Source organism: Diaphorina citri, unplaced genomic scaffold, assembly GCF_000475195.1.
Source record: "Diaphorina citri unplaced genomic scaffold, Diaci psyllid genome assembly version 1.1 scaffold1762, whole genome shotgun sequence".
In the NCBI taxonomy this organism is placed as follows: Eukaryota; Metazoa; Arthropoda; class Insecta; order Hemiptera; family Psyllidae; genus Diaphorina; species Diaphorina citri.
Genome location: NW_007379188.1, coordinates 35,120 through 60,985, shown reverse-complemented (window position 1 = coordinate 60,985; position 25,866 = coordinate 35,120). Strand labels below are relative to the sequence as shown.

Below are 25,866 nucleotides of genomic sequence, written 5' to 3'. Positions count from 1 at the left end.
TACTTCCTTCCCTCCATTTCTTACAGGAAAGAGGGAATCTCTCCTGTAAATATCTCCCTACCTCGTCCCTCCTTCCCTCATGTCAGATCGGAAGATAAATGATGCTTCATCACAGTGGTAAGATGACACCTTGATTGTGACCCACAAATTAAAGTCGTTGGGTGGAAGAGCAGTGGTTGGAAAGATCTCCTTCAGGAGGACCATTCTACTAGAATGTAAGAGCTGGGTCGCTGGCTCGATTCCCGTCGGGGCTAATTTTATCCTGAACGGACAAGGTGACAAGGTTCGCCGGCTTTCTCCGATCCTGTCTTCCTTCTGTCTTCGATTTCGGAACCTTAGCAGTTATAGTTCCCCCAACAAACCTTTGTTTTTATATTTGGCTTGGCATGGAGAAGGTTTCGGGTTCGATTCCCCACCATCGACAAAAAATTGAAGCATTCGTTTCTGCTTTCCTAGTGTTGACCCAACAATAGGAAGTATACTGTCTCTTTTCCTCCATCCATTGAGGGATATTCTATGTGAAATGGACATCATGCTAGGTATAATAATTATATATGACACAAATTTCTTGTCTTACTGTGGGAATTGAACCCGGGATCTTCTCATTACCTAAACTCCTAAAGGACCTAAAGTGTCCTGCGAGATTTAGGAGAGCTGTCAAAGGAGAAAGGGTGGACTTTCTCCTTTTACAGCGACACCTAATAAAAAAAAATTCTCTCTTTACAAAGACTCTCAAAAATGACGTTTTTTGCTTCTTGCTAAGGATTTTTCCTTCAGAGGATGAGGCGGAGCTTTTAATTAAATTAACTTAGGCCACAGAGTGTAATAGCGCCGTGAAGTTTTTGGAGTAGGCTATCCGCTCTTCAGTCCTTTGTGGTCGGTTATTTGGTTGTCACCGATTTGGGTCACTATACATATTCATATTATGTGGATTGCCGGTCTCTATTTTCAGTTCGTGCCTAGGTTAGCCACCTGACAACTAGGTAGACCTGACAAGTACACCTGATGAGCACACACACTATCAGGTAGACCTGACATTCGGACCTGATTAGGTGTACCTGTCAGGTCTACCTGATAGTAACTGGCTATCCTCAGAAGAAAAAAAAAATCTGGTGTGAACATCACGCGACTTTCTATTACCTACATTTGCGCAGTACGTGTTTGAAAATAAAAAGTCCCGGGCCGCCGAATTTTGGTCAAAAATTTCCTATCTTAAAATACTCCCCTTGTAATAAGGGGTCATTTAAAAGTGTCCAAAATTGAACTTTTTTTTGAAAATTTTTCTATCTTAAAATACTCCCCGTGTAATAAGGAATCATATAAAGTATGAAAAAATTGACTTTTTTTCGAAGTTCGAAGCAACATTGACTTTCGTTGATATCTGGATGAGTGACTGTCCGATTTTTACCAAATTGTTACAGTCGCGTCCTTGGACCATACCGGTATAGCATACCAAATTTCATTGTTTACGACAAACCGCTCTTGAGATATTTTGTATTTGATAACACAAGCTTGGTGGAATCTTTGATAGGTCACTTCAGGGGATTATTATTATTTTTTTAGAGGTTTGATTAGAACTTGGGCTGACTGGGGTGATTTCACTCAAGAGAAAAACAGAACAAGAGGTTTCAAAAATGATACACCCAGGAGCGATAGCACGTGCTGTTTTCACGGTTGTTTGATTCGGCACGCAATGATTCTCCGAAGTTGAGTAATGTTACGTGTGGATGGTATCCGGAAGGGTGACCATCGAGGCAATCGAGTGATGCTGACTTTTCCCGACCATGATCACGCTGAGTGAGGTTAAGTGAGTAGGAGGGTAGCTTGTCGCCGAATGGGGGGTAAAACACCCTCCCGCTTACTCGTATTGAAAAAAGAAAAAAAAAATGTTTGCTTGCCTTAGAAATTATAAATCATTTGGAAAATAATTTCTTTGCCTTTACTTCCTCCAGGTGCTTCCCAGAAAGAAAAATAAAATTCCAGTAAGTTCTTAGGTCAACAAAACTGTAAGCGCTGAATAGAAATTAAGGCTGTGATTAGGATTAGCTTTAGGGTGCACTCATTCCTTGGTGACAAGACTCAACCGCTAGTAAAACAGGCTCCAGAAAGCCCCCTAATGTCTTGAAAATTTCATCAAATTTTAACTATCTGTTAGAGAATTATATATTGAAATGAAAGAAACACAAATGGCAAAATTGTCTAGTTAAAAATTGGAACTTAATTTTGCCGCCTTCTCCTCCTCCTCCTTCTTCTCCTCCTCCTTCTTCTTCTCCTCCTCCTCCTTCTTCTTCTCCTCCTCCTCCTGCTCCTCCTCCTCCTTCTTCTTCTTTTTCTTCTCCTCCTCCAACTTCTTCTTCTTCTTTTTCTCCTCCTCCTCCTTTTAATGAAGTCGTTCGTTTGACTAAGAAAGCAATGAGTTTAATGTCCTCCACAAATTCCTAGTAATTTTTATCATCCCTCCCTTGAATTCGTTAATTTTCTCCAGAATATCCTTCAGTGAAAAGCAATTTTGCCGCCTTCTCCTCCTCCTCCTCCTTCTTCTTGTTCTTCTTCTTCTTCTTCTTTTTCTTCTCCTCCTCCTTCTTCTTCTTCTCCTCCTCCTCCTCCTTCTTCTTCTTTTTCTTCTCCTCCTCCTCCTTCTTTTAATGAAGTCGTTCGTTTGACTAAGGAAGCAATGAGTTTAATATCCTCCACAAATTCCTAGTAATTTTTATCATCCCTCCCTTGAATTCGTTAATTTTCTCCAGAATATCCTTCACTGAAAAGCTAAATAAATTTTCTCCTTCGTTACAATTTACTTTCATTTTTCTCCTCTTTCAGCTTTTTTAAAATTTTCTTTGAAGAGATCCTCTCACTGATCTGTTCCTTCTTTTTTTTCTCGCCTCCTTCCACTTTTCTCTTTTATTTTGCTTTCTCAGAATACGTTACTTCTGTCACTCTGTGTATATTCTCTCTGTTCTCTTTACTTTTCGTCTTGTTTCCTTCCACCCTTTCTCTCAGCTATGTACTTTTTAATTAATTCCGTTTTAATTATTATTTTATTTGAAAAGTTTACCTTTCCCCACGTTATTGCTCGGTCTTATTTCATTTTCTTTGGTTGGATTTGCATTTTCTGTCGTATTTCTGGCTGCTCTGCCTTCTTCGTCTTCATCTTTCAAATGTCTGGGTAGATCTGCAGAATTCTTTTTGTATGTGTGTGAAAATATGAAGAGAAATACCTTCGGTATTGGTTGGATTTGCATTTTCTGTCGTATTTCTGGCTGCTCTGCCTTCTTCGTCTTCATCTTTCAAATGTCTGGGTAGATCTGCAGAATCCTTTTTGTATGTGTGTGAAAATATGAAGGGAAAAACCTTAGGTACCCATTAAAAACACTATGCTTTCTTCTTTCTTTTCGAAATAAATATTTTAATGAAACAAAAACTCTATTTTTTCTTGTAAAAAAATCCGGCCATAATCACGCTGAGTGAGGTTAAGTGAGTAAAAAAAAAAAAAAGAATAGAATAGAATATACCCTGCTTATACTGCCAGAATGAGATTGAAAAGTCCCTTTACTCCCACAGTCTAAACAAGGTCTTATATATTTGGTACAATAATTTTAAAATTGAATTAGGTACAAGTTTATAAAGGATCTTGCTATACTTGCGACGTGTTACCTCAGTGTGAAAGCCGCCTAAGACCTTGTTTAGACTGCGGAAGTAAAGGAAAATCAGTCTCATTCTGGCAAGATAAACAGGGTATTACGAGTACATATATTCGATTTTTTGTTTCTTTTGCTATTCTATTAATATTCGTTAAAATTCCTTGCCCTTCCACAGGGATGGTCCGTCTCAGGTTTTCCATTTCCTGTCCCAGGAATTCCCCGAGAAGTCACTATAATGACAGTTCCTGTCCCAGGCTTTCCATTTCCTGTCCCAGGACCAGGAGAGCTCCCTACAACACCAGGCCCAGGTTTACCATACAGGATTCCTGTATCACCCTCATCATTGTACCGTTACTTCAGCAGCCATTTCGTCATCCCCGTGTTGGGACATGATGATCCCGGTTCGTCCCGGGGCGGTCGGTACAGCTACACGGATCTGGGACATCTGTTTGAGAAATGGCTGCCTCCTGACGCCATCGGCACGTTCAACAAAGGTAAGATCTACCATCCTTTAATTGCTTTCAGGATAAATTACTCTACAAAAGTAACCAACTAAGCAATACCAACTAAGCTAACCCATCATAGTCACCGCCACAACTGGAAAAGTCCGAGTAGTCTTCTTCGCTGAAATCAAAGCTGTGATGTTTGTGGCCGAAATGGTATGAAGGTTTGCCATTGGGGTCTTCATATCTAGGTCCATGATAGGGGTAGTATTTGGTGTCAATCCAGAAGCCTTTTGGTCTAACGGATGTATATTCTCTGGTGTTTGGTGGATAGGGGCTTCTGCCAAGATATCTGGCATGAGGAATGCTGTCTTTATGATTGCCTTTCATCATAGTCACCGCCACAACTGGAAAAGTCCGAGTAGTCTTCTTCGCTGAAATCAAAGCTGTGATGTTTGTGGCCGAAATGGTATGAGGGTTTGCCATTGGGGTCTTTATATCCAGGTCCATGATAGGGGTAGTATTTGGTGCCAATCCAGAAGCCTTTTGGCCTACCGGATGTATATTCTCTGATGTTTGGTGGATAGGGGCTTCTACCAAGATATCTGGCATGAGGAATGCTGCCTTTACGATTGCCTTCCCTATATTGGTGGTTTCTATTGGTTATTGGATTTCGGACTTGAGCAGCTCTGTTGACATTACTAATAGGTTTCCCTGGATAGATTTTCCCCCGTCTAGGGTCATCGAATTCGTCAAAGAAACTATCATCCTCAAAAAGACTTGTGTCAAACAGTCCGTTCAAGTCTTTGGATTTCCCTCGATAGAAGTCTTGTTCAAAGTTATCCATGTCTTCTGCCCCCGTGTTCAGAACAACATCGCTATCGCTATCATTCAACGGAGCGAGGTGAAATTTGAGGAGCAGAAATTTCTCATCTTCGTAAATAATTTTCTCATCTTTCAGCCGATTTGCATTTTCTTTGATGTTCTTTATCCTCGAGTGAGCATTGGAATGATTTTTTACCTCGCCCTCGTTAGGGGATGGACCGTTTGTTTTAGATATTATGCTTAATATGGGTCCTGATTGAGTATCATACCGTTGTGGAGGTGATTGGTTTGGATTAGATGGATTTGCAGGTTTGTTGAACCATTTCATTTCGTTATTGGAGATATTGTAGCGACCATTTCCTTGATTTCCTACCGTTTTGTCATTATTTTCACCTTGAGCCGCTCCTTTACTAACATCCATTACTTTGTTTTGGTTCTGTGGCTCTTCTTCACTTGCTTCTTCTTCATTGTCATAGTTCTCATCATATTCCGGCTCAGAATCATCATCATAATCATTACGTTCTTCATTCATATAATCGGATATGTCTTCAGTATGTTGTACAGTCCGATCATCATCAGCCATCGTGTTGATCTTCTTAATGTGATAATGTTCATTGTGTTTGTTAGGGGACTCGCTTGCAGATTCCGGGATTGTTTTCTGAGCAACGCGTGCTGTTACCAGTACCAGTATGCAGAATGGAAGCAGCTGAAAAAATAAATGATAAAATTGTAGATTTTCCAAGTAAATGAAACTTGTCAATTAAAACAATCTTCTTTTGAAAATGAAACAGACACATAAAAAAGTAAAAGCAATTTTTTTTTTTTTTTTTTTTTTTTTTTTTTCTGCGCTTGATGTTTTGATGACCTTAATAGTATCCACCTACTTACCTGCAACTTGCATTAATGGAAAAAGTTCAATTCATCTAGTTTGAATGAAGTAATGCACCTACCTACTTATTTACGAGCATTTATTTCAATTAGCAACATCTAAATGATAATAAAACAAGTCTTTTTTACAATTATTTATATTTTTTTCCGTCCAATATATAATTCACCTACAGGGGATGTTATGAATGTGTTTACGCCTGAATACTCGCAGCTAAATCTAGCATTTTACATTTAATTGCAAACAACAACATAGACACCTATTTATCTATCTATCTATCTACCTATATATACCTATTTATCTATCTATCTACCTACCCCTACTTAACTACTCCCTACTCCGTATCGTAAGAGATTAAATAAGTTATCTCAAGAGGTTAGATTTAGATGTTACTTGGCTTGAAAGCTAGAGATCCCAGGTGCAAATCTCGGAATTTTCTCATCTTTCAGCCGATTTGCATTTTCTTTGATGTTCTTTATCCTCGAGTGAGCATTGGAATGATTTTTTACCTCGCCCTCGTTAGGGGATGGACCGTTTGTTTTAGATATTATGCTTAATATGGGTCCTGATTGAGTATCATACCGTTGTGGAGGTGATTGGTTTGGATTAGATGGATTTGCAGGTTTGTTGAACCATTTCATTTCGTTATTGGAGATATTGTAGCGACCATTTCCTTGATTTCCTACCGTTTTGTCATTATTTTCACGTTGAGCCGCTCCTTTACTAACATCCATTACTTTGTTTTGGTTCTGTGGCTCTTCTTCATTGTCATAGTTCTCATCATATTCCGGCTCAGAATCATCATCATAATCATTACTTTCTTCATTCATATAATCGGATATGTCTTCAGTATGTTGTACAGTTCGATCATCATCAGCCATCGTGTTGATCTTGTTAATGTGATAATGCTCATTGTGTTTGTTAGGGGACTCGCTTGCAGATTCCAGGATTGTTTTCTGAGCAACGCGTGCTGTTACCAGTAGAAGTATGCAGCATGGAAGCAGCTGAAAAAATAAATGATAAAAAATAAATGATAGATTTTCCAAGTAAATGAAACTTGTCAATTAAAACAATCTTCTTTTGAAAATGAAACAGACACAGAAAAAAAAGTAAAAGCAATGCGCTTATTGTTTTTTTTTTTCTGTTTCTGCGCTTGATGTTTTGATGACCTTAATAGTATCCACCTACTTACCTACAACTTGCATTAATGGAAAAAAGTTCAATTTATCTAGTTTGAATGAAGTAATGCACCTACCTACTTATTTACGAGCATTTATTTCAATTAGCAACAGCTAAATGATAATAAAACAAGTCTTTTTTACAATTATTTATATTTTTTCCGTCCAATATACAATGCACCTACAGGGGATGTTGTGAATGTGTTTACGCCTGGAATACTCGCAGCTAAATCTAGCATTTTACATTTAATTGCAAACAACAACATAGAGTACAAAAAGAAAAAAAAATGTTTGCTTGCCTTAGAAATTATAAATCATTTGGAAAATAATTTCTTTGCCTTTACTTCCTCCAGTTGCTTCCCGGAAAGAAAAATAAAATTCCAGTAACTCCTTGGGTCAACAAAACTGTAAGCGCTGAATAGAAATTAGGGCTCAGTGATTAGGATTAGCTTTAGGGTGCACTCAGTCCTTGGTGACAAGACTCAACAGGCTCCAGAAAGCTCCCTAATGTCTTGAAAATTTCATCAAATTTTAACTACCTATCTGTTAGAGAATTATATATTGAAATGAAAGAAACACAAATGGCAAAATTGTCTAGTTAAAAATTGGAACTTAATTTTGCCGCCTTCTCCTCCTCCTCCTCCTTCTCCTTCTTCTTCTTCTCCTCCTCCTTCTTCATCTTCTTCTTCTCCTCCTCCTTCTTCGTCTTCTTCTTCTTCTCCTCCTAGTTCTTCTTTTTCTTCTCCTCCTCCTCCTTCTTCTTTTTCTTCTCCCCCCCTCCTCCTTCTTCTTCTTCTTCTCCTTTTTCTTGTCATGCTCCTCCTCCTCCTTCTTCTTCTTCTTCTTTTTCTCCTCCTCCTCCTCCTTCTTCTTTTAATGAAGTCGTTCGTTTGACTAAGAAAGCAATGAGTTTAATGTCCTCCACAAATTCCTAGTAATTTTTATCATCCCTCCCTTGAATTCGTTAATTTTCTCCAGAATATCCTTCACTGAAAAGCTAAATAAATTTTCTCCTTCGTTACAATTTACTTTCATTTTTCTCCTCTTTCAGCTTTTTTAAAATTTTCTTTGAAGAGATCCTCTCACTGATCTGTTCCTTCTTTTTTTCTCGCCTCCTTCCACTCTTCTCTTTTATTTTGCTTTCTCAGAATACGTTACTTCTGTCACTCTGTGTATATTCTCTCTGTTCTCTTTACTTTTCGTCTTGTTTCCTTCCACCCTTTCTCTCAGCTATGTACTTTTTAATTAATTCCGTTTTAATTATTATTTTATTTGAAAAGTTTACCTTTCCCCACGTTATTGCTCGGTCTTATTTCATTTTCTTTGGTTGGATTTGCATTTTCTGTCGTATTTCTGGCTGCTCTGCCTTCTTCGTCTTCATCTTTCAAATGTCTGGGTAGATCTGCAGAATTCTTTTTGTATGTGTGTGAAAATATGAAGAGAAATACCTTCGGTACCATTAAAAACACTATGCTTTCTTCTTTCTTTTCGAAATAAATATTTTAATGAAACAAAAACTCTATTTTTTCTTGTAAAAAAATAACTTTTTTCTTTAATTTATTCCTCAACTGGATTTTCAAATTTGCATCTTGCTTTCTTTCTCAAATTGGTATCTAACTAAGGTAGGAAATTTATTCAAATACACCATCTGAGGTATTTAAATAAACGTTGTACTCTCACAGTCTTGATGAAAAAAATAAATAATAATAAAATGAGATTGGCTTTAATATATGAAGGGAAAAAACTTAGGAACCCATTAAAAACACTTTGCTTTCTTCTTTCTTTTCGAAATAAATTTTTTAATGAAACAAAAACTCTATTTTTTCTTGTAAAAAAATAACTTTTTTCTTTAATTTATTCCTCAACTGGATTTTCAAATTTGCATCTTGCTTTCTTTCTCAAATTGGTATCTAACTAAGGTAGGAAATTTATTCAAATACACCATCTGAGGTATTTAAATAAACGTTGTACTCTCACAGTCTTGATGAAAAAAATAAATAATAATAAAATGAGATTGGCTTTAATTTAAAGAATCTCAAAAAAAAAAACCTTGGTAGGTACCTAATCAAGAAAGTGATTAGGTATTACTATTAGGTATCCATTTTCATTAGTAGATTGATTCTGCGGTAATTCTCAATATTATAGGTATGTACCATTATATTAGAATCCTGTATTTCCATTTATTACAGATTACAGTAAATTCCTGTTACAAAATTTGGTTCTACATTTTACTGTGTTGCTATGACTACAAGTACCACATCCGTGTTGTTTCCTGGAGGTGTTCCTGGTATTCTTGTTCCTGTTCCCGGTTTTCCATTTCCTGTCCCAGGTGTTCCAGAATTTACTACTATTCCAGGGCCAGAATTACCGTACAAGATTCCTGTATCACCGGGTATACCATTTTCCGGTATTCCCGGTCCTGTCCCAGGATTTCCATTGTCTATTCCAGGATTTCCTGGATTTACTACAACACCAGGCCCAGGAGTCCCGTACAGGATTCCTGTGTCACCCGGTATTTCAATTCCTGGTCCCGTCTCAGGTTTTCCATTTCCTGTCCCAGGAATTCCCCGAGAAGTCACTATAATGACAGTTCCTGTCCCAGGCTTTCCATTTCCTGTATGGTCCCGTCTCAGGTTTTCCATTTCCTGTCCCAGGAATTCCCCGAGAAGTCACTATAATGACAGTTCCTGTCCCAGGCTTTCCATTTTCTGTAGCAGGCTTTCCATTTCCTGTCTCAGGACCAGGAGAGCTCCCTACAACACCAGGCCCAGGTTTACCATACAGGATTCCTGTATCACCTTCATCACTTTCTTCATCATCATAGTCACCGCCACAACTGGAAAAGTCCGAGTAGTCTTCTTCGCTGAAATCAAAGCTGTGATGTTTGTGACCGAAATGGTATGAGGGTTTGCCATTGGGGTCTTGATATCCAGGTCCATGATAGGGGTAGTATTTGGTGCCAATCCAGAAGCCTTTTGGCCTACCGGATGTATATTCTCTGGTGTTTGGTGGATAGGGGCTTCTACCAAGATATCTGGCATGAGGAATGCTGTCTTTACGATTGCCTTCCCTATATTGGTGGTTTCTATTGGTTATTGGATTTCGGGCTTGAGCAGCTCTGTTGACATTACTAACCTATATTGGTGGTTTCTATTGGTTATTGGATTTCGGGCTTGAGCAGCTCTGTTGACATTACTAACAGGTTTCCCTGGATAGATTTTCCGCCGTCTAGGGTCATCGAATTCGTCAATGAAACTATCATCCTCAAAAAGACTTGTGTCAAAGAGTCCGTTCAAGTCTTTGGATTTCCCTCGATAGAAGTCTTGTTCAAAGTTGTCCATGTCTTCTGCACCATGTACCGTTACTTCAGCAGCCATTTCGTCATCCCCGTGTTGGGACATGATGATCCCGGTTCGTCCCGGGGCGGTCGGTACAGCTACACCGATCTGGGACATCTGTTTGAGAAATGGTTGCCTCCTGACGCCATCGGCACGTTCAACAAAGGTAAGATCTACCATCCTTTAATTGCTTTCAGGATAAATTACTCTACAAAAGTAACCAACTAAGCTAACTAATTTTCTCATCTTTCAGCCGATTTGCATTTTCTTTGATGTTCTTTATCCTCGAGTGAGCATTGGAATGATTTTTTACCTCGCCCTCGCTAGGGGATGGACCGTTTGTTTTAGATATTATGCTTAATATGGGTCCTGATTGAGTATCATATCGTTCTGGAGGTGATTGGTTTGGATTAGATGGATTTGCAGGTTTGTTGAACCATTTCATATCGTTATTGGAAATATTGTTGCGACCATTTCCTTGATTTCCTACCGTTTTGTCATTATTTTCACCTTGAGCCGCTCCTTTACTAACATCCATTACTTTGTTTTGGTTCTGTGGCTCTTCTTCACTTGCTTCTTCTTCATTGTCATAGTTCTCATCATATTCCGGCTCAGAATCATCATCATAATCATTACGTTCTTCATTCATATAATCGGATATGTCTTCAGTATGTTGTACAGTCCGATCATCATCAGCCATCGTGTTGATCTTCTTAATGTGATAATGTTCATTGTGTTTGTTAGGGGACTCGCTTGCAGATTCCGGGATTGTTTTCTGAGCAACGCGTGCTGTTACCAGTACCAGTATGCAGAATGGAAGCAGCTGAAAAAATAAATGATAAAATTGTAGATTTTCCAAGTAAATGAAACTTGTCAATTAAAACAATCTTCTTTTGAAAATGAAACAGACACATAAAAAAGTAAAAGCAATGCGCTTATTGTTTTTTTTTTTTTTTTTTTTTGGCTTTGTTTTTTTTTTTTTTTTTTTCTGCGCTTGATGTTTTGATGACCTTAATAGTATCCACCTACTTACCTGCAACTTGCATTAATGGAAAAAGTTCAATTCATCTAGTTTGAATGAAGTAATGCACCTACCTACTTATTTACGAGCATTTATTTCAATTAGCAACATCTAAATGATAATAAAACAAGTCTTTTTTACAATTATTTATATTTTTTTCCGTCCAATATATAATTCACCTACAGGGGATGTTATGAATGTGTTTACGCCTGAATACTCGCAGCTAAATCTAGCATTTTACATTTAATTGCAAACAACAACATAGACACCGAGCAAATAGCAAAAATAACATGAAAAGTTTTCTATTCAAATAGAATATTGGTGCTGTTGCAGTTACAAAACCGTGGAGGTGAAAATGGAGAGGACAAAGGAATCGGGGGGGGGGGGGAAACAATTATAAAAGACTGGGTGTTAAAAAGTGGAGCTACACTTAAATTACACTGATAAATGCATTTACATAATTCTACCAATTTTAGCTTGGAGAATATCTTCTACATTGATAAATTAAATCAAAAAAGGTACTTAGATTATTTAGCAGTCTCAAGAGCCCAATACCTACTTGAGTACCTAAACCTCCTAAGAAAACCCTTTCGAAAATAAAAAAATAGCAGGTATTTCTTACTGAACAAGTTCCAACTACTGAACAACCTATAGAATGGATGTCCATTATGCGCCCATAATTGGAACACTCGCCATTGCGGTTGTCTGTGGTAAAAGTGGTTGTCATGATTATTAGGTTTGATAAATAATAATATCTATGGTGAATACTTATTAAAATAATAATATCTATGGTAAATATCTTATTGTCTGCAGTGAATATGTTTGATATTATCAATACGGTTGACGATATAAAATGGTGAATATAGTTGTATTGGTCACTATTGGTGAATACTATGATTGTTTTGATGGATCCCCATACCTGGCCCATAATAATTGGAACACTCACCATCGTGTTTGTCTGCGGTGAATACGGTTGATATGGTGGTGAATATCGTTAAATCGGTGAATATTTTTGTTTTGATCTATATTCTCATAATAATTAGAAAACTCACCATCGCTTTTGTCTCCGCTAAATACGGTTGATATGGTGAATACGGTTGCAGTGTCAGCCAGGCTCATCCTCTCTCGTCTTGATACTCTTCGGTTGACAGGTGGCGTAGAACTAACTCTGGCGAATCACTGCACAGGTCGCGTGACTCTCGTGGGAGAATAGTTCTCAGGACCGAACTTAGGGTACTCAAAAGGGAAACTTCTAAGACGCTAAGAAGGAAAGTAATGACTGGAACAGGGAAACAGAAATTTGCTGGCAAAACTGACTTGGAAAAAAGAGGTTTGGTAGAGGGATCTGTAACAACAGTGGTCTTTACACCCCGAAATCGAAGAGAAGAGGACAGGATAGGAGAAATCCAGCCGTTCTGAGAACGAACCTTATATGCTTGGATCGTTTAGGATAAAGTTCGTCCCAGGCGAAAATTGGACAGGATAGGAGAAATCCAGCCGTTCTGAGAACGAACCTTATATGCTTGGATCGTTTAGGATAAAGTTCGTCCCAGGCGAAAATTAATCTCGCGACCTGAAGCTTACAAGGTAGGTGCTGTACGCTATACGTTCCAAGCCAACTAGGTTAGCAATTGAGCATTTTGTTTTGGAAATATGGAACTAGGTACCTAGTTTTCATTTTGAGATTTCAACTTTCAACACTGGGTATTGAAATGGCATATTTATGTTTCAAATTTGGACCCAAAGTCCCAAATAAAGGGCATCGTTTTAATTTGAGGGCCACAATATCCAAAATTTCATAATGGTAAAAATGTTATTCAGCCCGCTCATTCCCTATTTTGTGTTTTGTAAGCTTGACATACACACTTCCCAGATTCTGTGTAAAGGTCATGTTTTTGTCCAAACTTATCTTTTCATTCGAATACGAAAAATATTATTGAAGTATCGAAAATAATATTTTTTATGCTTTCTTCTCGAAAGCATTGTAAGGTCCGCACGTTTTTGACCTTTTCAACGAGAAAACTCCTGAAACAAATGTAGGACACTTGTGCACTCGATTTATTTGAGAGACTTATAATATCTTCATAAAATGGTCCCCAAATACTCACAATATATCCTACGCTTTTTGGAGAAAGGCTGGGAAAGTTTGCTTCCAGGTCATAGATTTTCATATTTTCCTCCATTACTATTCATATTTTCATATTATATTTCATGTGTGTTCATAGATACATTTATATTGGTTTCACATAAGTTCATGTAAATACTTACCTATATTGGTTTACTCTGAGTCAAATTGTCAACCCACACACATTTATGTACATTGTGGTATCTAAAGTGGCCTTCTATTTGTTCAGGGCATTATTGGTTATTGATATTGAGGCAATGTTTGAGGAAATGATTGAGGAATATTGGAAACTGAAGTATATGTATCCTCAATGTATCTAGAAATACATCTGTTTGATTGTTTGAACAAAGGTTGTTTTAATTTTCATTGCGTGTGCCTATATTTCATTTCGTTACTTGGTAACTCTTGAATGTCTTACAACATAATACTTGCCACAAATATTTTACTAATGGGACAGTGAAATTTGGTAACAGAACTGTAACTACTGAGTTCCTAAGTTGTGTCCACACAGTCGATGCAATAAGAACAATGACTTTGGTTTATTTTGAGATTACCTAGTCACCTAGTTTGGTGTAACACTATTGTTTATTTTGAGAATACCTAATTGGCTGTCGAATGATAAGGGCAAAATTCTAAAGTTCCTGCAATCGGATTTGAGTTCTAGAGCTAGTGACACGTCATATTGTCTGTTCACTATTCCAACTCAAATTTAGGACTGAAACTGTTATTGTTTTCCTTGAAATTCCATGAACATGAAAATCCGTTTCCTTGAAAGTGAAGATCAGTTTCCTGGAAAAAGTCGAAAATCGTGGGTGAAATTTCCAGTCGAGTCTGCGAAACGTAGAGAGGTATCCAAGGCAATATATTTACAAGTATAACATTAGTCACTATAACTATCTTTCAGAATATCATGTGACTGTAGAATGAGATTGTAGGAGTCGGGAAGGGGGTGAGAATATTAGACATAATCGGCATTATTACAATCACAAGTTAATTACTGAGAAAGAGGCACTTAGTAATGTTGTGATATCCACAACAGTTGTGAAAAAGCTATGCTTTACCACAAAAATTTGAGATTTTTTTTTTAGTACCTACATATTCATAATCTTGGAATTTCCCTAAGAACGATCCTGAAGTCCTGACTTCTTAGCATCATCTCAGGTCATGCATGCAAGGAATCAATTTTCCGCTTTACCCTTCACACTTCTGTTCTGGTGACACTGGAGTTCTTTCCTTCCTATTTGTTCTTGTTTGATAGTAGTTCTTGGTTATCTTTGCTTCTTTGCTATTCATGTGTTTATTTATGTCTGATATTACTTATTGTATTATTGTTCCTTCTTCCTTCCTGACATTATTTAATGATCTGTGGAAGTCTTCTCATTCTTTCCTTCCTAATTTGTTAATTGGCAGTGGTTTTTGGTTCTCTTTGCTATTAATCTGTTCATTAATATCTGATATTCTTGTAATAGTGTTCCTCCTTTGTATTTGCGACCTCAAATCATTCATCTCTTGGGCTATTCTTTTCAAAAATGGTATTTATGATATAGATATATTTAGAATAGTTTGGATCTTCCCACACATCTCATGTTTGGTCCTCGTTTCCTCTTATCTAAACAAAAGAAACGATCCGACCAACACACAAAAAAAGGCACAAGCAATTTTTCAACCGAAACGAAAAAGAATTTTTCATAGACCTCTTTTTTCTCCCACATTCGAAGTTAGGGTGGGTTGGGGGTAAAAAAATTTCATTAAGACAAAATTATTCTAGCGGCGTGTAGGAAAAAGTTTTATCTTCACATGGGAGAGAATGTAGAGATGAAACGTTTCTACCACACACACAGCGATCTGCCGAGCGGCATACCAATTTGCCGGATTATGTTCGGGGTGGGAACTGGAGGGGAGTCAGGGTGGGAACTGGAGGGGAGTCGGGGTCGGAACGGGAGGGGAGCTTCCAGGATAAATGGGAACATTCCAGCACATAGATGACGGGAATTATGCGTTGTCTAGTGGGTGATCTGGAAAAAAAGTGTGAAAATTCCTGGAGTCTTAGAGGCTAGAAGACATCATAAGGTAGTCGGGGTCAGAACGGGAGGGGAGCTTCCAGGATAAATGGGAACATTCCAGCACATAGATGACGGGAATTATGCGTTGTCTAGTGGGTGATCTGGAAAAAAAGTGTGAAAATTCCTGGAGTCTTAGAGGCTAGAAGACATCATAAGGTAGCAGTTGTTATTTCGGTTCAAAAACTTTAAAGCCCTATATCTCAAAACAACGATTTGTCCCAAGGGCCCTTTTTCCATTCTGCTCCTCAATTTGCTGCAGAGAGAGGACATCATAGAGAATATTTTTTCTTCTTTTTTTCGAGAGATTTGATAGAGGGAATTAGTGAACTGATGTAACTGCTAAGGTTTTATCGTCCTGAAATCGAAGAGAAAAGGAAGACAGGACAGGAGAAAGCCAGCCGTTCCGAGAACAAACATTGTCCGTTCAGGATGAAATGCGTCTAAGAGCCACCCCAAGATTGAGGGTACGGCAGAGGGATTTCCCACAATGATGCGGGTAGTGTTGTCGAGCAATTGACAATAATATTCTGCCCATAATAATTGGAACACTCACCATCGTGTTTGTCTGCGGTGAATACGGTTGATATGGTGGTGAATATCGTTAAATCGGTGAATATGTTTGTTTTGAAATATTCTCTTAATAATTAGAAAACTCACCATCGCTTTTGTCTCCGCTGAAAACGGTTGATATGGTGAATACGGTTGCAGTGTCAGCCAGGCTCATCCTCTCTCGTCTTGATACTCTTCGGTTGACAGGTGGCGTAGAACTAACTCTGGCGAATCACTGCACAGGTCGCGTGACTCTCGTGGGAGAATAGTTCTCAGGACCGAACTTAGGGTACTCGAAAGGGAAACTTCTAAGACCCTAATAAGGAAAGTAATGACTGGAACAGGGAAACAGAAATTTGCTGGCAAAACTGACTTGGAAAAAAGAGGTTTGGTAGAGGGATCTGTAACAAGAGTGGTCTTTACATCCCGAAATCGAAGAGAAGAGGACAGGATAGGAGAAATGCAGCCGTTCTGAGAACGAACCTTATCTGTTTGGATCGTTTGGGATAAAGTTCGTCCCAGGCGAAAATTAATCTCGCGACCTGGAGCTTACAAGGAAGGTGCTGTACGCTATACTTTCCAAGCCAACTAGGTTAGCAATTGAGCGTTTTGTTTTGGAAATATGGAACTACCTAGTGTTCATTTTGAGATTTCAACTTTCAACACTGGGTATTGAAATGGCATATTTATGTTTCAAATTTGGACCGAAAGTCCCAAATAAGGGCATCGTTTTAATTTGAGGGCCACAATATCCCAAATTTCATATTGGTAAAAATGTTATTCAGCCCGCTCATTCCCTATTTTGTGTTTTGTAAGCTCGACATACACACTTCCCAGATTCTGTGTAAAGGTCATGTTTTTGTCCAAACTTATTGGAAATCCTCTTTTCATTCGAATACGAAAAATATTATTGAAGTATCGAAAATAATATTTTTTATGCTTTCTTCTCGAAGGTTGTAAGGTCCGCACTCCGCACGTTTTTGACCTTTTCAACGAGAAAACTCCTGAAACAAATGTAGGACACTTGTGCACTCGATTTATTTGAGAGACTTATAATATCTTCATAAAATGGTCCCCAAATACTCACAATATATCCTACGCTTTTTGGAGAAAGGCTGGGAAAGTTTGCTTCCAGGTCATAGATTTTCATATTTTCCTCCATTACTATTCATATTTTCATATTATATTTCATGTGTGTTCATAGATACATTTATATTGGTTTCACATAAGTTCATGTAAATACTTACCTATATTGGTTTACTCTGAGTCAAATTGTCAACCCACACACATTACCTTTTCAACGAGAAAACTCCTGAAACAAATGTAGGACACTTGTGCACTCGATTTATTTGAGAGACTTATAATATCTTCATAAAATGATCCCCAAATACTCACAATATATCCTACGCTTTTTGGAGAAAAGGCTGGGAAAGTTTGCTTCCAGGTCATGGATTTTCATATTTTCCTCCATTACTATTCATATTTTCATATTATATTTCATGAGTGTTCATAGATACATTTATATTGGTTTCACATAAGTTCATATAAATACTTACCTAGATATTGGTTTACTCTGAGTCAAATTGTCAACCCACACACATATGTACATTGTGGTATCTAAAGTGGCCTTCTATTTGTTCAGGGCATTATTGGTTATTGATATTGAGGCAATGTTTGAGGAAATGATTGAGGAATATTGGAAACTGAAGTATATGTATCCTCAATGTATCTAGAAATACATCTGTTTGATTGTTTGAACAAAGGTTGTTTTAATTTTCATTGCGTGTGCCTATATTTCATTTCGTTACTTGGTAACTCTTGAATGTCTTACAACATAATACTTGCCACAAATATTTTACTAATGGGACAGTGAAATTTGGTAACAGAACTGTAACTACTGAGTTCCTAAGTTGTGTCCACACAGTCGATGCAATAAGAACAATGACTTTGGTTTATTTTGAGATTACCTAGTCACCTAGTTTGGTGTAACACTATTGTTTATTTTGAGAATACCTAATTGGCTGTCGAATGATAAGGGCAAAATTCTAAAGTTCCTGCAATCGGATTTGAGTTCTAGAGCTAGTGACACGTCATATTGTCTGTTCACTATTCCAACTCAAATTTAGGACTGAAACTGTTATTGTTTTCCTTGAAATTCCATGAACATGAAAATCCGTTTCCTTGAAAGTGAAGATCAGTTTCCTGGAAAAAGTCGAAAATCGTGGGTGAAATTTCCAGTCGAGTCTGCGAAACGTAGAGAGGTATCCAAGGCAATATATTTACAAGTATAACATTAGTCACTATAACTATCTTTCAGAATAGCATGTGACTGTAGAATGATATTGTAGGAGTCGGGAAGGGGGTGAGAATATTAGACATAATCGGCATTATTACAATCACAAGTTAATTACTGAGAAAGAGGCACTTAGTAATGTTGTGATATCCACAACAGTTGTGAAAAAGCTATGCTTTACCACAAAAATTTGAGATTTTTTTTTTAGTACCTACATATTCATAATCTTGGAATTTCCCTAAGAACGATCCTGAAGTCCTGACTTCTTAGCATCATCTCAGGTCATGCATGCAAGGAATCAATTTTCCGCTTTACCCTTCACACTTCTGTTCTGGTGACACTGGAGTTCTTTCCTTCCTATTTGTTCTTGTTTGATAGTAGTTCTTGGTTATCTTTGCTTCTTTGCTATTCATGTGTTTATTTATGTCTGATATTACTTATTGTATTATTGTTCCTTCTTCCTTCCTGACATTATTTAATGATCTGTGGAAGTCTTCTCATTCTTTCCTTCCTAATTTGTTAATTGGCAGTGGTTTTTGGTTCTCTTTGCTATTAATCTGTTCATTAATATCTGATATTCTTGTAATAGTGTTCCTCCTTTGTATTTGCGACCTCAAATCATTCATCTCTTGGGCTATTCTTTTCAAAAATGGTATTTATGATATAGATATATTTAGAATAGTTTGGATCTTCCCACACATCTCATGTTTGGTCCTCGTTTCCTCTTATCTAAACAAAAGAAACGATCCGACCAACACACAAAAAAAGGCACAAGCAATTTTTCAACCGAAACGAAAAAGAATTTTTCATAGACCTCTTTTTTCTCCCACATTCGAAGTTAGGGTGGGTTGGGGGTAAAAAAATTTCATTAAGACAAAATTATTCTAGCGGCGTGTAGGAAAAAGTTTTATCTTCACATGGGAGAGAATGTAGAGATGAAACGTTTCTACCACACACACAGCGATCTGCCGAGCGGCATACCAATTTGCCGGATTATGTTCGGGGTGGGAACTGGAGGGGAGTCAGGGTGGGAACTGGAGGGGAGTCGGGGTCGATGATTGAGGAATATTGGAAACTGAAGTATATGTATCCTCAATGTATCTAGAAATACATCTGTTTGATTGTTTGAACAAAGGTTGTTTGAATTTTCATTGCATGTGCCTATATTTCATTTCGTTACTTGGTAACTCTTGAATATCTTACAACATAATACTTGTCACAAATATTTATCTACTAATGGGACAGTGAGTTTTGGTAACAGAACTGTAACTATTGAGCTCCTAAGTTGTGTCCACACAGTCGATGCAATAAAAACAATGACTTTGGTTTATTTTGAGATTACCTTGTTTGTTGGAACCCTGGTTTATTTTGAGATTACCTAGTCACCTATTTTGGTGTAACACTATTGTTTATTTTGAGAATAATTGGCTGTGCAATGATAAGGGCAAAATTCTAAAGTTCCTGCAATCGGATTTGAGTTCTAGAACTAGTGACACGTCATATTGTCTGTTCACTATTCCAACTCAAATTTAGGACTGAAATTGTTATTGTTTTCCTTGAAATTCCATGAACATGAAAATCTGTTTTCTTGAAAGTGAAGATCAGTTTCCTGGAAAAGGTCGAAAATTGTGTGTGAAATTCAAGTTGGGTCTGCGAAACGTAGAGAGGTATCCAAGGCAATATATTTACAAGTATAACATTAGTCACTATAACTATCTTTCAGAATATCATGTGACTGTAGAATGATATTGTAGGAGTCGGGAAGGGGGTGAGAATATTAGACATAATCGGCATTATTACAATCACAAGTTAATTACTGAGAAAGAGGCACTTAGTAATGTTGTGATATCCACAACAGTTGTGAAAAAGCTATGCTTTACCACAAAAATTTGAGATTTTTTTTTTAGTACCTACATATTCATAATCTTGGAATTTCCCTAAGAACGATCCTGAAGTCCTGACTTCTTAGCATCATCTCAGGTCATGCATGCAAGGAATCAATTTTCCGCTTTACCCTTCACACTTCTGTTCTGGTGACACTGGAGTTCTATCCTTCCTATTTGTTCTTGTTTGATAGTAGTTCTTGGTTATCTTTGCTTCTTTGCTATTCATGTGTTTATTTATGTCTGATATTACTTATTGTATTATTGTTCCTTCTTCCTTCCTGACATTATTTAATGATCTGTGGAAGTCTTCTCATTCTTTCCTTCCTAATTTGTTAATTGGCAGTGGTTTTTGGTTCTCTTTGCTATTAATCTGTTCATTAATATCTGATATTCTTGTAATAGTGTTCCTCCTTTGTATTTGCGACCTCAAATCATTCATCTCTTGGGCTATTCTTTTCAAAAATGGTATTTATGATATAGATATATTTAGAATAGTTTGGATCTTCCCACACATCTCATGTTTGGTCCTCGTTTCCTCTTATCTAAACAAAAGAAACGATCCGACCAACACACAAAAAAAGGCACAAGCAATTTTTCAACCGAAACGAAAAAGAATTTTTCATAGACCTCTTTTTTCTCCCACATTCGAAGTTAGGGTGGGTTGGGGGTAAAAAAATTTCATTAAGACAAAATTATTCTAGCGGCGTGTAGGAAAAAGTTTTATCTTCACATGGGAGAGAATGTAGAGATGAAACGTTTCTACCACACACACAGCGATCTGCCGAGCGGCATACCAATTTGCCGGATTATGTTCGGGGTGGGAACTGGAGGGGAGTCAGGGTGGGAACTGGAGGGGAGTCGGGGTCGGAACGGGAGGGGAGCTTCCAGGATAAATGGGAACATTCCAGCACATAGATGACGGGAATTATGCGTTGTCTAGTGGGTGATCTGGAAAAAAAGTGTGAAAATTCCTGGAGTCTTAGAGGCTAGAAGACATCATAAGGTAGCAGTAATTTGCTGCAGAGAGAGGACATCATAGAGAATATTTTTTCTTCTTTTTTTCGAGAGATTTGATAGAGGGAATTAGTGAACTGATGTAACTGCTAAGGTTTTATCGTCCTGAAATCGAAGAGAAAAGGAAGACAGGACAGGAGAAAGCCAGCCGTTCCGAGAACAAACATTGTCCGTTCAGGATGAAATGCGTCCCGGAAGGGGATTGAATCGACGGCCTAGCGCTTACAAGGCAGACCCGCTACCAACCAAGCGAACTAGGCTCACAACTCACTACTTCGACTTTTTGAGTATTTCGTAGGTAAATAAATATCAGATGGTTCATAGGTAGTTGGGACCGAAACCTGCACCGAAATTTTCGCATCTTTTTACCACCATCCTGTAGTCATAGGTACTCGTGACGTTAAAAAAATTATGTGTGACAGGAACGTGACAGAATGTGACGTACCTGGCATGTCACGCGTCGTGTGATGTTTCACAGGCTTTGGAAATAATTTACTTTAATTTCCCCGCATTTATTTTAATGTACTACACCGCCACGGAAAAAGGTGGGAAAGCCGTTGTGACGGGAGATTAAGGGTGTTATGAGATGAAAAGTGAGGCATCTTTGTATGGATTAAATGGATGCTGTCGGAAAAAAAGGCTGTCCAATGACATTCTATGCCGGAGTGTCAGCGCCCTTTAGGTGCCACGGAAAAAGGTGGGAAAGCCGTTGTGACGGGAGATTAAGGGTGTTATGAGATGAAAAGTGAGGCATCTTTGTATGGATTAAATGATGCTGTCGGAAAAAAAAGGCTGTCCAATGACATTCTATGCCGGAGTGTCAGCGCCCTTTAGGTAGATGGTGTTATGGTTATGGTCCACTGTTCCTTTGTTCGTCCATTATGTACGAATAAGTATAGTGTATGTTACCTCATGTTGATTTTGAAGCATGCTCCAGTGCAGCATATCACATAATATTATTGCCTCAGTGCGCTGTGTACCTTCTGAAATTGACAATATATTAACAGTCATATCACTTTAGATGTTGTTTTCCCAAAGTCCCGGTTGTCCAATGATTATGGTTTATCGACGAATCGGTCACCCATCCAAACAATGTGTATCTGTAATGTGTACACATACACCATCATTTCTATTTTTGGAGCCCCAAGTCCCACATACACCACCATTTCTATTTTTGGAGCCCCAAGTCCCTAACAGAGCTTGCTCCTTTATAGAGTTTCCAGAACAAAGTACAAAGACATAGGGAGGGAGAGAAAAAGATTTGGGGTAATGAAACAGCGAAAAAGGAGAAAGAAAGAGAAAGCTTACAGAGGAAGGAAAGACAAATCAAGAGAAAGAGAAGCATCAAAAGAGAGAGAGTGAGAGAGTATAAAAAGAAGCAGAGGGAGAGAGAAAGAAAGAAACAGAAAGTGCGAAAATGGGGGCAATAAGGAGGAGAGGCAACGAGAGAGAGAGAGAGAGAGAGAGAGAAGGAAGGAACGACATATTAAAAGACTTTCAAAATAAAAAGGGAAAGGAAAGGGAAGAAGAAGAAGAAGAAGAAGGAAGTAAATTTGATATTTTAGTTAAGCTTCCCTCTCTCCCTCTTCTTCCCTCTTTTATTTCATAATGTCACCTAAAATTTCTTTTGAGAAGCACTTACAAGTGCCTTCCTTCCTCTCTCTTTCTCTCTCCTTCTCACTCTCCTCCTTCCCCTCTCTTCCCTGATCTTGTAACAGGAGCTTTCCTGTTAATTTATTTTCCTGGAACGGAGTTCTATGCCCGTGGTTCCTGGAACGGATTCCTGTGCCCTTGGTTTCTGTTACCTGGGATGGTGCAACTGTTTTCCTAGAATGTCCTGTAAAGAGGTGTAGTAGTGACGATGTTTTCTAGCTTAATACATAACGCAACTTTTGTTACACCAAAAAATCTGCATAATTTTATATTATTATCACTGATTTGGGTCATTGGTTTTAGAACTTTGTTTTGATTGAATTTAGAAAAAAATTCCGCGTGTGCGAAATCCCAGAAGACAAAATAAGTTTTTGGAAATAAATAAATAGGTAAAATAAGTTTTTTTTTTCGAATGTGTTTCTGAGTTCTACCTGAATTGCAGCCCTTTCCTCACATTTTCAACCATTTTAGGTTGGATACGAGGATTAAAGACAGGTATCTTTTCTAGATTGTTTGTATCGTCAAATCAGCATGTGCGAAAAAGTACAGAATTCATGCTCCATAATTTAAAGCAGCACCTTTCGCTGAACTGATGAAAATAACATAGGTTAATACATAACGCAACTTTTGTTACACCAAAAAATCTACATAATTTTATATTATTATCACTGATTTGGGTCATTGGTTTTAGAACTTTGTTTTGATTGAATTTAGAAAAAAAAAATCCGCGTGTGCGAAATCCCAGAGGACAAAATAAGTTTTTGGAAATAAATAAATAGGTAAAATAAGTTTTATCGAATGTGGTTCTGAGTTCTACCTGAATTGCAGCCCTTTCCTCACATTTTCAACCATTTTAGGTTGGATACGAGGATTAAAGGCAGGTATCTTTCCTAGATTGTTTGTATCGTCAAATCAGCATGTGCGAAAAAGTACAGAATTCATGCTCCATAATTTAAAGCAGCACCTTCCGCTGAACAGATCAAAATAACATAGATTCCTCCTAGGTAATTCTCTATTCAATTTTCAGAAGATAACAGAGCAAAAGGAAAGTAGAATCATTTCTCATTTGATTAGATGACGAAAATTTGAAATGTCGATGGAATAGGAACATGAAAGTTCATGTAGGTACCCTATGTACATATAAATACATATATTTGAATGTCTCGTGTATTCTCTATCTCTATACGAGTTAAACTATCCAAGGTTAGGTAGCGTTCAAAAGACACAGATTGTTGCAATAAAGCACAACAGAACATTTTATCGTAAAACTCTCATGATAATGGGCAAAGACAATGGGCGAAACTTTCACATTCTCAATAGCGAATGGCCTGGGATCCCTTTTTATTTAAGCTCTAATGGGATACCCCCCATGGTACGTCTATTTAACTAATGTTTTCAAAGAGTTTTCTAATGTTTTAAAAGAGTTCTCTGTTAATTCATACGTGTCCAATCAGACTAATTTATTTCCCCCCGAAATTCCGTTCGGTTCTCCTGGGCCTCGAGGTCCATATATTATGTGATGTTTAAAAAATAGGAAAAAAAACGCATTAAACCCGAGAATTCGTAAATTATTATATTCATGTTGGAGCAGATGCTTAATCGTAAAACTTCTTAGACCTCAAAAGTGGAAGTACCAAAACTTTTGGTGAAAATAATAATAATAATACTGATCCAGTGATGAGTAATGATGATGTTGTAGTCTTGTATGATCAAAGTATACAAACGGACCGTACAATTCTCAGCAATAGACCCGACATTGTCATTAAAGAAAAGAAGAAGAAAGAATGCTTACTTATAGACATCCATATAAATACATATATTTGAATGTCTCGTGTATTCTCTATCTCTATACGAGTTAAACTATCCAAGGTTAGGTAGCGTTCAAAAGACAGTTTCAATGAAGTGATTTTCACACAATACCTCTTCTGGGTCTTGCGGTCGCAAGCAAGGAAGTTCCTCAATTTCCCAGAATTTCTGCAATTGGGACACGATGGGATCCTCAGTTACAAAAAAAGATTGATGAGGTTGAGTTTGATCAGATGAGGTGGGACATTTGCCCACTAAGAGCCACCCCAAGATTGAGGGTACGGCAGAGGGATTTCCCACAATGATGCGGGTAGTGTTGTCGAGCAATTGACAATAATATTCAGCTCCAATCAGGAGTTCGATCGAACGATTGAAGATAGAGTTCACATAAGTGAGATCAGCGAGAGGTAGATGAGAAAAATTATGAAGCAATTCCGAATTGACAGGAGAGGCGAGATGGTTGGCAATCTTAGGCAGGATGACTGCCTGAATATTGAGTGGTTGCATCCCAGGCTTGATTACCTGTTGATGCGGCAGAAGATTCACACTAACTTCCCCCTTACTTTGGACAGGTTTGTCAGATCCTACACCAGACACTCGAAGAGATGACGAATACCAGGGTAACTTGAGTTGAAGAGCCAGACGTTGAGTCATGATAGAGATTTGACTACCCGAATCCAAAATGCAACGAACAGGATGCCACACACCATACTTGTCCTGCAATTGAACTATAGCGGTTCCCAACAAGACAACTGATGATGCAAGATTACCTGGGTTGGTTGCATGGTAAGAAGATTTTGTAGCTGGCAAAGCTGTAGAATGATTGGGCGAAGATTTGCTAGGCTGATCATGATTATGAAGGAGAGAGTGATGTGAAGTGCTTCGGCAATGTTTACACTGATAGGTACTTTTACAATCCGGAAGTAAGTGAGTAGAACTCAGACATGCTAAACAAAGTTTAAGTTCTTTGATTTGTTTGATCCGTTTGGTAGCATCAAAAGTTAAAAATTTAGGACAGGATGCGATGCGATGGCCTCCATTACATACAGAGCATTTGAAGACTGATCGCTTGTCCCCAGTGTTAGATGATTTGAAGGGCGGTCGCCCAGATGTGGTACCATGGTCATGGTGGTTGGTGGTTACAA

At 37.9% G+C, this 25,866-nt stretch overlaps 1 protein-coding gene across 1 annotated transcript in view; it reads left to right on the top strand.

Annotated features, from left to right (window-relative positions):
* Positions 1 to 10,326: 10,326 nt before the first annotated feature.
* The window catches only part of LOC103517134 (acid sphingomyelinase-like phosphodiesterase 3a), a gene marked incomplete at its 3' end in the record, with an annotated part of 48,405 nt that continues 32,865 nt past the window's right edge, over positions 10,327 to 25,866 (top strand). Inside the window, exon 1 of the mRNA XM_008482155.1 lies at positions 10,327 to 10,477. Within this exon, the coding sequence (XP_008480377.1) occupies positions 10,327 to 10,477 (151 nt within the window). The remainder of the gene's footprint in view (positions 10,478 to 25,866) is intronic.